Genomic DNA, 12,158 nt, shown 5'->3' with positions numbered 1-12,158 from the left:
TCCCTTAAGCATCTCTCTGACACCTACGTGGAGGAGGAGCACTTTCTCCAGCTTCACCTCTTGCTTCTACTACTGCAGTAAGTGGTTACAGCATTAACTAGGACTTTCTCTTGGCTTTTTTCTTTCTTCCCAGCATTATGAGTTATAATTGACAAATAAAGTTGCAATATATTTAAAGTGTACAGTGTGATTTGATATATACATTGTGAAAGGAGTCCCACTATGAAGTTCATCAACACCTCCTTCACCTCAGATGATAACTTTCATGTGCGAATGCTTAAATCTACTCTTTTCAGTTACACAATATAGTATGATCCCTACAGTTGGTGTGCTATACATTAGAGCCTTAGAGTTTATTCGCTTTATAACCCGGATGCCATTATGCTAAGTGAGAAAGACAGATGAGAAAGACAAACACTCCATAGCATCACTTACATGTGGATTGCTTTAAAAATATTTGAACTTACTTCTGTTTATCTATTCAGAGGTTTACATCAAACTTACAGAAACAGAGGAGAATGGTGGCAGCCAGGAGCTGTGGACAGAGGAAAACTGGACTGTTGACTTAATCAGCTACTCCAGTACCCAGCAGCTCAGCCTTCTCCGGCTTGGCTGAGCTCCTGACACTCAACTTGGTTCATGCTTCTGAACAAGCACTATTCGCTGTTTTGAAAAGTATGTTGTAACAATTGCCATGTGGGAAAATAAAAGAATCAGGAGAAAGGAATTCTAGTAGTTTAAGCTGTAAATGACCAATGTGGCTCTGGCAGGCTGCTCGAAATTTGGGGCTGGGCCTTCTCCTTTATCTGTAGCCCCAAAGATGACCTGACTAGCTTTTGCTGAATATTCCTTTTAGATCTGCTATGCCAACTCTACAAATCGACCTAAAACTGGCTTTTGAAAAAAATTTAGAAAACAAAGCATGAGAATGAAGCTAAACATTTTTAATTGCTTTTTAAAATTTATCCTTCACAAAGTAGCATTTAAAAATAAATCACATCACAATTCATATGTCTAGTAGTACTGCTCTCACATTGGCCAGCAAAGTATTTATTTATTGCTTGTCTGCCACATGCCAAGCACACAGACAGTTTTCCTCTCTGTTCCTGCGAAGTACACTCAGCGCTTCTTCCAGGTAAACTTTCTGCGGGCGCCCTCCTGGCCTGGCTTCTTCCGTTCTCGGACACGTGGGTCAGCAGTCAGCAGGCCAGCTGCAGGATAGAAAGAGGAGCCTTTATGAGCCATGGAAGACGCATGTTACCTAGCAGGAAAGGAAGTGAATGACATGAATTTATAGGTATGTGGTCAGGAAAAAAACAGAGGAAAGCAACCAGACCTACAATAATTTACCAGGCTGGCAGAAATCGCACAACAGCAGTTTGCTTTCACTCTGTCAGGGTATTTTTCCAATTTCTGTGGCAAATATCAGCTACAATATTTGAGTCTATTTTCCTTATCCTATGAGAACTATGCCTCCTTTTTTGGTTCTTAAACTGGCCCAACTTAAAATAAAGCAGCTCTTGTGCACAGTCGCTACAGACTGCATATTTATTACAGATGTGAAGGTTAATACAGACACGAGATAGAAAAGAAAGCTTTACTGTATGAGTAAGTTACTAAGCAAAGAACAGATTTCAAGTATGAGGAAGTATATCAACATGTATTAGTAGCATACATGAATATCCATATCCATAAAATATGACACAACATATTTACAGAAAGTTTTATCATTCTAATTTGTATGATAATAAGATCCCTTGATAATTTGTTTTGGACTGTAGAAGTAAGTTTTAGGATTGTAATCTCAGAATATGTAGTTTATTCTAGAAGAATAAGCTCAGTCTAACTGGAAGCTTCCACTCTCCTAATTATTAAAAGCAACGATGATTTCTAGGCAATTAACAAGTTGGTCGTAATGGACAGCCCCGTAGTGGTCAGCACACCAGCAGTGGTGGGAACCACTGCCTACTCTGGACCAGATTTCAAGAATACCAGTCATGTGAATGCTCTCAGAGTGCTTTTAAAAATATGTAACAAGACCATAGTTTTTGATTGTCTTTTTTATTCTTTCAGTGTCATCTAGTACTTCTTTCCACATACAAGACTCAGATATTTTATTTGAAAACAGCAAATATTATTATGTACCCATAAACTTTTGCTATTTACTTGTACTTACAGGGCATAGAATAAAGCAACAGTATTTTAGACGAATGCAGACCAGACCTACCTAAATTCTAGCTTTAATTATAATAATGCTTTATCACTTTTTAATAAATATTCATAGCAGCTCAATCAAACTAAATTGTTAAATAAGAACCTGCAAAATTATTTTAATGATTATACAGGAATTTCATAAAACGGTAACTTATAAACATATGAACTTTTAAGAGACTTAAAAACTTAACTTGCACAAGCCACCAGTGGTGGTAACCAGCAGCATGCGATCAGGACTCCACAGCTTCGTGGGCCAGCAGGGGCCATGACGACCATCTTACCTGCCCAAAGAGGAGCTGACACCTACCGGCTCTTTGTGTGACTCACCAGGCCACACGGCAGGAACCCACAGCACCTACCTCCCTTCATAAATAGTGCAAAGGGAATCTTCTGCTACAGTGGTCCTCAGTTATTACAATTGCAAAAGCAGTGCTCTAAGGAAAAACCTAATTGCATATTCTCACACTGTGCAGATTCTTATGAGGTGAGCAGGTGACAGGGTCACATAAAATGAGCAAAGGAAAAAAAAATTCAAACTAACATCACAAAAAACAGAAATCGCCAATAATCTTTGGAAAAAAATACCTCAAAGACTTCATCATTCAATCAAATAATCATTACAAATTTCTATGGTGAAAGAAAAACCAATGTATCTATTAAACATATTAATTCAACATTCTGCTAAACTGGACAAAAAGGTTAAGCCTTAAGGGTAAAATGAATTTTTCCCTGGCGCTGTGAGTACCCCCTTTTTCTAATTTCCATTCACTTAATAAGAGTTCAAAATAAAAAAAAAACTGTTATGGTTCTAGAACAGAGAAAGATAAACCAGCAAACTGTATAATTAAGAGTTTTCCTCACTGCTTCCAGGTAACAAGAGTCAAATACACACTTGTAGTTAGTATCCGGATGACCATGTCTCTCCAACCTCAACTCATACCTTGTCTCATCCACTCGACCTCTTCTTCAGTGACAAAGCTGCACAAGGCTTTTGCCATTGCCAAACGTATCGCTCCAGCCTGCGCAGACCGTCCGCCCCCCACGACTGTACAGGTCACATCGTGTTTTCCAAGCCGGTCAAGGAAGTGAAAAGGGAACATCAGCTGTTCTCTAAGTCAGGCACATCACAAATAAAAATTTTAATGTAATGATCATAATTATATACACTGCACATTCTGGACATTGATAAATGCCATATGCATGTTAGTGCTCACACTTAGTGATCAATCCCTTATAAAAAGAGACACTGATACACTTTGCTGGGAACAAGTTTTTTTCCTCTTTTTCATGGAATTAATAACACACTCCATCTTTGAATCTGTAGATCCTTTTTATCACATGAGAACTTTGTAGGCCTCTAAATGACCTCATAAAAAGTTTTAAAATTGGGAAACGATAACTCAAGTAAGTCTAGCCTCTCTAGATTCAATGGTCAGATACGATATTAGGCCTTTCTAAACAATTATCAAATGTTATGTCTGTTCACTTACTAAAACATAGTATAATATCTGTACAATGCATAACATTCATTCTGACTTAGTTTGTGAAGTTACTAAAACTACTCTCAACCTTTACCCCCACAGAAGGAAACACAATCTTTCTCCTTCTGTAGTTCTTTGAGTTGCAAGGTCCTGCTACCTGCCAGGTGACGCCAGGTGCCACGCTGCACAGGCCCCATCAGAGCAGCTTCCCTCAATGGGGAGAGTCCACATGGTCCTAGGCAGGCACCCCAGCAGGAGAGAGTGGCAGGTCATGGCCTTGGCCTTCCTTTGCCCAGTTGGCCAATATTTGTTGAGTATCATGTGTGTATCAAGTAGAGCACTCATAGTCACCTTTGGTGACATAAATAACTCTTCTAAATTTTTATTTAGAAACACTGATTTATATTGCATTTTACTTATTTTGTTAGATACTTTCTAAATCCAAAATAAAGTTTACTAAAACACAGTGAACTGAAAGATGAACACAAACAGCATATTCAAGTGTTACTCCTATAATATGCCAGTAAAATAATCATATCAGATTGATAGAACAAGACTTTGAAAGAACATAACTGGAATTTGCCACAATACTGCAATGATGTTATTTTAATAGGAATGAAAAAATTCCTGTAGCAAAAGAAAAACTGATGATAGCAACCAAGTAAAATAAAACAGTGTGTCAAAACAGTACTATTATAAAGACTAGCCATTTTTTTCATAATAATGGAAGGAAACTTAGAGACTGATAATCTAATTCTACTATTTCATTTTTCTAGCAAGGACATAGAAGCCAAGATAAAATCTCTGTGATTGTCATGCACAAACATCACAGATCTCTGCATTGTCCAAGACAGTTAAGTGGGTCAGTGATATAAGTGATGCCACTAAGAGCAGCTCTGACACTTACTGTTTGGGAGCTGAAACACTTATCTGTACCAATTTCTCAATATTTAATACTCCCTAACAAATGTTATATAGAAGGGGAATTTTTACTAATGTACAGGAAAAAATAATGTATTTTATAATCTAGTAGAGATACTTAGGAGTGAGCAAAATAAGAGAGAATTATTAAGAGTTTGGGCAATTGGGGCACGGGGATACACTGAGGTATAATACTAAATTTACAAGCAGGTGAAAAAACAAATACTTAAAGCAAACATTCAATAGTGATTATGCAACTATAGATTTTAATTAATCTGCACTGAAAACTAGTATCTGAGAAAATAATTACATGCCATAAAAAAATTTCATAGTTCATCTTCTCCCCTTTCTTCTCCTGGGTCTTAGATTAAATCCTGAGTTTAAAGAATCAAATTTATTTTGCTCTGTTACATAATCAATAGTTTTTAAAAAATGAAAAACAACTTCTTCCATCCTATCTTCTTCGAATGCTATTCTTCCAAAAGGTACCAATTCTATATACTGTTATATATACATATAATTGTATACTCTTTTAAAAAAGATTTGTTTATGCATATAGAACTGGGGTACATGCCGGAGGTACAGGGGAGGTGAGAGCATTCACCAGAGACAACAGCCAGATCAATGAAGTACACAGCTGAGGAGAGCAGCAGGTGAGACAGGAGAGGTCTACTGCACCATGTGGGTCAACCCCCCGACACCGGGAAGCAACAGCTTCTTAGTGCTATACTTTAAGCTGTTGCACCACGAGGGAGGGCCCTGTATGCTCTTTTCAATTATTGTTTAAAATATGAATTGTATCTCCTTATTGCACAGACAGCGCTATGTGAGGAAATGTTTTTTTTTTTTTTTTTTTTTTTACAGATGTTCGAGAAAGAGTTGCTTTATTGGTCATTAACAGAGCAAAGGCCTTTCCAATTAGAAAGGCTATTAATCTATATATTCCATAGTGCAATTTCATATTTCACAGTACTAGGCACACCACAGTAAATGTTTACTGTATAAGTCAGAGAGTGAATAAACAACTTCCAACGTTGCTGGGAAGGCAACACAGTTGTCAACCCAAGTACATGTTCGCTATGTCCAAAGTGTCCTGGAGAGGTGTGTAACAAGCAGGAGCTGCTAGGTTCTTCCTAGCAGTCCCAAAACTGAAGTTATGCCTCTCTCGGGGTTTTGTACAGGAAATAAGAGCTTCCTCTAGTCATTTTTTGGAGAGAATGATGGCAGAATTAGTTTCATTCATATTTAATGGAATTAGAATAGGGTAATTCTTGATATACACACACAAAACAAACACACACATCCTTTAGTAATTATTATGCCCCCAAATTATATTACATTGAAGGGTCTCTTTTTTCTTACACATGCATTGGGATCAGAAGAATGTTATCCCTTTTGACTTTAAATGCCACCAAAAATTCAGGAAAAAGGAAGGAGGAACTAATCATGCAGAACTTCTGTTACTTGTGGTTAATGATAGTAACTAGTGGGGGGAAAAAAACAACCATCTCCGAGACTTTCTGTAGCAACTCACAAAGAGATAAAAGATGAATAGGTTTAAAGAATTTGATTGTGATACTTATGATTAATATCTATTTCTCCACAGGATACACAGTTAAAAAAAATAAAACCACATGTTTCATACTAGGAACTAAGCAAAATCTGACTGATGAGCTTTTATTTTTATCCATAAATATCAGATTTATTTTCTTGATCAATACATATAACATCAATTTCCTTTGTATGAGAAAAAATCCAATGTGGTAACATAGTCCTTTCTGATGTTTATGATGGTAAATGCTGAGGTTGATCATTGTTTTGTCTTATGCATGTCTAAACCCCCAAACTCAGGAAACAGGCAGAAACCTACTTTTCTTATATTATGGCATAGTCTGCATTCAGAACATAAGACATATCTAAAAAGTCCTTACATTTCAGTAGGACATGATAAAGGGAAGAAGATTCAACTGATGAAGGATTACAAAAATGTTTTTTAAAAATCCAGAAAACTGCAAAAAAATAGTGATAACTTTCCTTTAGCTAGTTTACTAAATTAAATTTTATAAAAAGAAATACTCAGACAAATATAATCAGAAATCAGTCTTCCTAATAGATTAAAATATACGATATATTTTCTTTAGAAACAAAAGCAAAAAGAAAAAGCCAAAACGAACCTGTCCTGTGTCACTGGGAAATAAAGGAGATAATTGATTCCATTTACAATTATTCTACCACTCCCATGCTCGTAAACAACTGCTTCTGCTTTTGCACTCTTTCTTTTACCTTTAAAAATAAAAAAATCTATTAGTAAAAAATCTTAAAAGATTTGAGACAGGTGAAACTACATTAAAATCTTTGCCTCCAGCATGATATATATTTAACACTATTTGTTGAAAAGTTCATAAAGATTAAAAGACAAACAAAAATAAAATAGTGATCTATACTATATTGAGGTGAACAAAGCTTATTTGGGGGTAGTTCTTTTTTTTAATTTCATTTCTGGACCACTATGAGATTTTAAATTAGTTTAAACAAGCAACAATCAACTTGTATTTATTTTATTACCTCCTCAAAGTCAAGGAGTCCTACAATCAATAAGAAATAGCTGGTCATAGGACTTTAAAAAAATATATAAGGAGTATAATATGGCAGAAGTGAAAGAAATTCTCAGGAAAGATCACATCTCTTTGAAAATATTAGTTGATAAAAAAAAAGGACAAAGGAGTGATAAATTTTTAAGAGTTGTAGATAAATAACTTAATAGATCAGTTTTTAAAAATTGTAGCACAATGTCTTTGTGTACCTATATAGAAAATGTGAGTTGAGGACCTAAAGTTTCACGTTTCATAGTTTTAGCATGGAGATTCACTGATCATTTTCATTTTATATGAGGAATCTTTATTATAGAAATTTTTGGTTTACACCAGTTGAAATGGGAAATAAAAGAATTTCCTAAACAAATCAAGTGTTATTTAATGATTATATAGGTTTCATAAACAAATCAAATGCTAGTTAATGATTATGTAAGTTTGTATCCACCATTTGTCCTGGGACACTGTAAGATTCAGTTTTTAACTGTTAAGATACAGTTTTTAAAAATTTCAACAGAATATTAAAAATTAGGAAATAGAATAGAGCGGTAGCAAAAAATAAACAATAAGTAAAAAGATGCACGCCAGAGAACAACAGCAAGCAAAAAATAATTGTCGTTCCTCGATCTTCACTAAATTCATTTTCTCTCCACAGAATGTCATTACCTTCACTTCTGCTGAAGGCCATTCCTTGCTCGTCATACTGCACAGGTTCAATCAGCTGTTTTTTTGATTGAATAGTTATACTCCTACGAAACCTCTGAACAAATTCTTCTGCAGCACTACCACACTGCAATGTCAATAACCTTTCTAGCAGCCGAATAAACTGCGTATACTGCAGACAATAAAAATTCATTAGAAGATGCAAGTGTAATTGCATTTGCTAAATTTTTTCTATTTTTATATACTTGATCTTTCCAATGTTGCTTTTCTTGATGAATTTTGACAGGATGACACTTCTGCACCTTCATGCTGCTTTTAAAACAGCATGCAGATGCAGCCCGTTCCCTGTGTATCTTTAGTGTTCTTTTCTTTCAAAAAACAAGAGATTCATCATTCAAAGAAAAATCAATTTCTCTGTATTATGATTACATGAACTGAGATTTAAATTCATTTCAAAAAATATTTAGATGATCTTCAAGTATAATATCTACTCTTAACAGAGATATATCAAGGGGAACATAAATAATTTCCAGTAAGTTATGTACAGCAAAGTAGGAAGAGTTTGATTTTGAGAAAATGTACCTCTTAAATTATATTTCATAATACACTTGGCAAATATATCTTTAGCTGTTCAAGCTGTGTTACTTTAATGTTTATGATTTCCTTTAAAACCGAACAATCAAGCTATTTAAAAATTCAAGAGATACTTGACTTAAAGGGCAACCTCTTGAAATAAATTATCCTTGCCACTCTGTGCATTTTTTTTAATAGTTCTTGAACATGTGATTAGAAAGTAAACAACTTGGTATTAACCCCTTAAAATCAGAAGCCAGAATAATCATTCTAAAGTGTTTATACAGAAGGAAACAACTAATACTTGATATCCTTAGTTATTATGGAGTGTAAAGCACAATTTTTTACTACCTTATTTATGTTAAGCCAACCTACTCCTCGTCACCATTACCTTCATAGTAAAAATCTGCCCTTAATAATTTGCAATATTAAAATCTCACTAGTAAAGTGAAAATGGAACATTGTAGTTACAGCTTCCTGTGATATTGCAATAAAAGGGAAGATAATTTTCTGAGAAAAGGGGAAATCCTTAGCTACTTAAAGTACCTGGCCAGATAAAGTCCCATTCTTCTCCATTTACAGATGTCTATGTCCTTGATCTCTGCTATTCCTGCAAGTCCATCATGCATGCTGGGAACTACAACTGAATTTACCAACAGGTACTTTCAATATGGCACCCCCTTCCTTGAAACAGGTTCGAGGTGTAAGAAATCTCTGACCACCCCTGCCTTTCTCATCTTGATATATACCATTAGTTTCAGAATCTCTTGTACTGCTGTTTAGTCCACCAAAAGTAATGAAGGCAATCATATATGTACATACATTTAAAATAGATGTATATATTTTGTGTTCACAGCTGTATACTTATAAGACGTCCTTCGGATATTTTCAAAATGAAAGACAAAAAAAAGACTATATTATAAAAATCAGAGCAGTCAGAAAACAGAGGAAACAATGAAATGATGAATTTACCGAAGGAGCAAAGAGAGGCTGTTCACTTAGATCCGAGTGCAAGAATACTGACTTGGCTTTGGGATATTAGAAAATAACTTCAGATCTACCACTCACCAAATGCCTGACAACTTGGTTAAGCAAATTGCAACTTTTCCAAATCATTAATTTCTCCAATATGTTAAATGAGAAAAAGAGCAATTTAAATACATGACTTAAAATCTACCTGGTGGCAAGGTACTAACAATGTTAGACAAAATGGAAGGGAAAAAAATCCTTCTTGGAGAAATCTGTGAAATTTATCTCACATCTTCCAGAAATAGCCTCAATTTAGAATATCAAAATATTTTAAACATGACATTTCTTCTGGTAATACTGGCACATACTAGAAATATACAGCAAAATAAGAGTCAAAGACCTAAAACCCAGGGGTCATAAACTTTATAGGGTATAACATTCACTTGGAGGGCTCATTAAAATAGAGTCTTGAATTTTAGGAAACTGCGTTTTGTAACCAGCGTATACCAGAAGATTCTGACACAGGTGGTTTTGAAGATTCCAAGATGAGAAATAGTGGCCTTATAGCTACTGCACATAGGTAAGCCAGGAAGCAGTAAATTGCATGAAATCAACCATGTGCTTCATTCCTTTCTATTAACCTGTAATAGCTCCTTACACTTATCATTAGCTTGTAAAATTAGCTATCTGCTTTAGTGAAGGAGATGAAAAATGACATCTGCTATGCTGCCTTAGAATGACTGGCAGAGGTTACAGGGGCACTTTCATAAGACAGTTTGCAGACCTTTCTATCACTTTCCTGACCACAGTGAAGGCTCTTTCATTGCGAAATCAACTATAAATGTTTTTAAAAAGGGCAAAATGTATTGGGAACACCTGCCTCTGAGGAACATTACTTCTAGGATCCTAAATACAGCAATTGTGCACATTCTTACAGCACAGGTCCCCTTAAATTAAAAAGATTAATTACTCACATCTTGATCTGACAGTTTTTCCACTAACATTTCTTCCAGTTCCTCCTTAATCAGCCATCTGCTGCCAATCAGGTCTCTGTTAAAATATCACATATATTCTCTTTTAAATTAACCATGCAATTAGAATTATATCACAAAAGATCTCACATGTAGTAGCAATTCTTGATTGGGAAGCAAATTTTTGTATTATGTAGCTGTGAAATTTTATACAAGTAAGCTGTTTTTGAGACATATTTCATTTTTTCAATTTACTTTAGAAGACATACTCAGTATAGCAAATGTTTGCCTTGAAGAGTTAAACATTCCATTGTGGAATTCATTTGATATTTAAAAGCCACCAGATTTCTTAAACATTAAAGTGTATTTTTCATAATTTACTTCAAAGGAAAAATTATGGACAAAAATTAACCTGTCAGTGGACTGAAGTAGTGAAAAGGACAAATAAAGGGCCAGGTGTAGTACTTGCAACTTAAACAAGATATGTTCAAGGAAGAACTTGTATTCTTTGAATAAGAAAAGGTAAGTAACCAGGCCAAAATTTAACACTGACTGCTCTGATTTATGACTCCAATCTACCAATTTTTTTTTCCCAAATGGAAGTACAAACCTTGAAATTGCAAAGGAAAACAAAAAAATTAAAGCCTGTGTATTTTAAGTAAACTACAAATGCAACTACATGTGTGAAAATTCTGGTATCATTTAAATTTAGCAATGAAGAACCATTTAATGTGTAAATCTGGTAACAAAGTAACATAAAATAAGCTCAATATGTATTTACTTCCTTCCAAATACGACCTATTATTCTGGTCACTAACTTTTAAGATCAACATAGAAATGTTGAACAATTTTTTTTTTTGTTTGCTGTAAGTAGGCCTAAAACCACCAATGGTAAGTGGCACATTTTTAATTCAATTTTTAAAGCATATTCTAATGCAAGAAAAGGACTTACGTGGTATTAGTTTTTTCTGAAAGTAAACCTTTGGCTTGTAACTGATCTTGTTGTTTTTCTGTATCTAGTAGCTTTCCATATGTTTCCTATGGCAAATAAAATAAAATAAGAGAGCTAGTAGTATATAGTACTTCTACTTCATTTTCCCTTGATCCCTCATTTCAAGAGACTTCTTCAAATAATAAAAATTCACAACAAAGAATAAAGAAAATGTTTCCAAATAATATTTCTCATTAACTAAAGAATGGTAATTTAACTGAATTTTAAGTAACTCTATTAAAAAATCACAACTTCAGTGAGGTTGGTACAAATAAACCTACAAATTGTTTCCCTTAAGAATTTCACAAATTGGACCAAATATTTCCTTAAATACAAACAAACAAAACAAAAACATAGCTGACACAGCAACATATATTTTAAATGACCAGTAAACTTTATAGGAGCTACTAAGCATCTAATATTGAACTAAGCATCTAATATTTAATATTTATATATAATAGTTAAGTCCTATCATATAGCTTATACTTTAAAAAGTTTTCTATTATATTTATTTTTCACATTTGATTTCTGCCTATTCATTTATTTTCTAACAAAGTCTGTCACTTACTTGTAATGCAGGAAGGGGGAAACTTGCCATTTTGTTAGAACTTGTAAAAAGCAATAATCCAGCAGTAAAGGCTATCAGTGAAATATATTTTCCAGGAAATAAAATTACAACAAGCAGAAAGTGCAACTGTATAATTTTTTTGTTTGATTCTGCAAACTTGACTGCTTGAGAATTCACATTCAATATATATATGTCTTCATTTATAATTGACACATA

The 12,158-nt window shown here is 34.3% G+C and overlaps 1 protein-coding gene across 1 annotated transcript in view; it reads right to left on the bottom strand.

Annotated features, from left to right (window-relative positions):
• Window positions 1–947: 947 nt before the first annotated feature.
• Window positions 948–12,158, bottom strand: part of MRPS9 (mitochondrial ribosomal protein S9) — a 46,498-nt gene continuing 35,287 nt past the window's right edge. The window contains exons 6-11 of the mRNA XM_004686185.2: window positions 11,336–11,421; window positions 10,387–10,462; window positions 7,874–8,042; window positions 6,791–6,899; window positions 3,155–3,324; window positions 948–1,211 (exon numbers count right to left, since the gene is read on the bottom strand). Of these exons, the coding sequence (XP_004686242.1) occupies window positions 1,120–1,211; window positions 3,155–3,324; window positions 6,791–6,899; window positions 7,874–8,042; window positions 10,387–10,462; window positions 11,336–11,421 (702 nt within the window). The 3' untranslated portion in view covers window positions 948–1,119. The remainder of the gene's footprint in view (window positions 1,212–3,154; window positions 3,325–6,790; window positions 6,900–7,873; window positions 8,043–10,386; window positions 10,463–11,335; window positions 11,422–12,158) is intronic.

Source organism: Condylura cristata, unplaced genomic scaffold, assembly GCF_000260355.1.
Source record: "Condylura cristata isolate star-nosed mole 26May11 unplaced genomic scaffold, ConCri1.0 scaffold00020, whole genome shotgun sequence".
Taxonomy (NCBI): Eukaryota; Metazoa; Chordata; class Mammalia; order Eulipotyphla; family Talpidae; genus Condylura; species Condylura cristata.
Note: the sequence above shows the minus strand (reverse complement) of the source record. Positions and strands in the feature narration are given on the sequence as shown.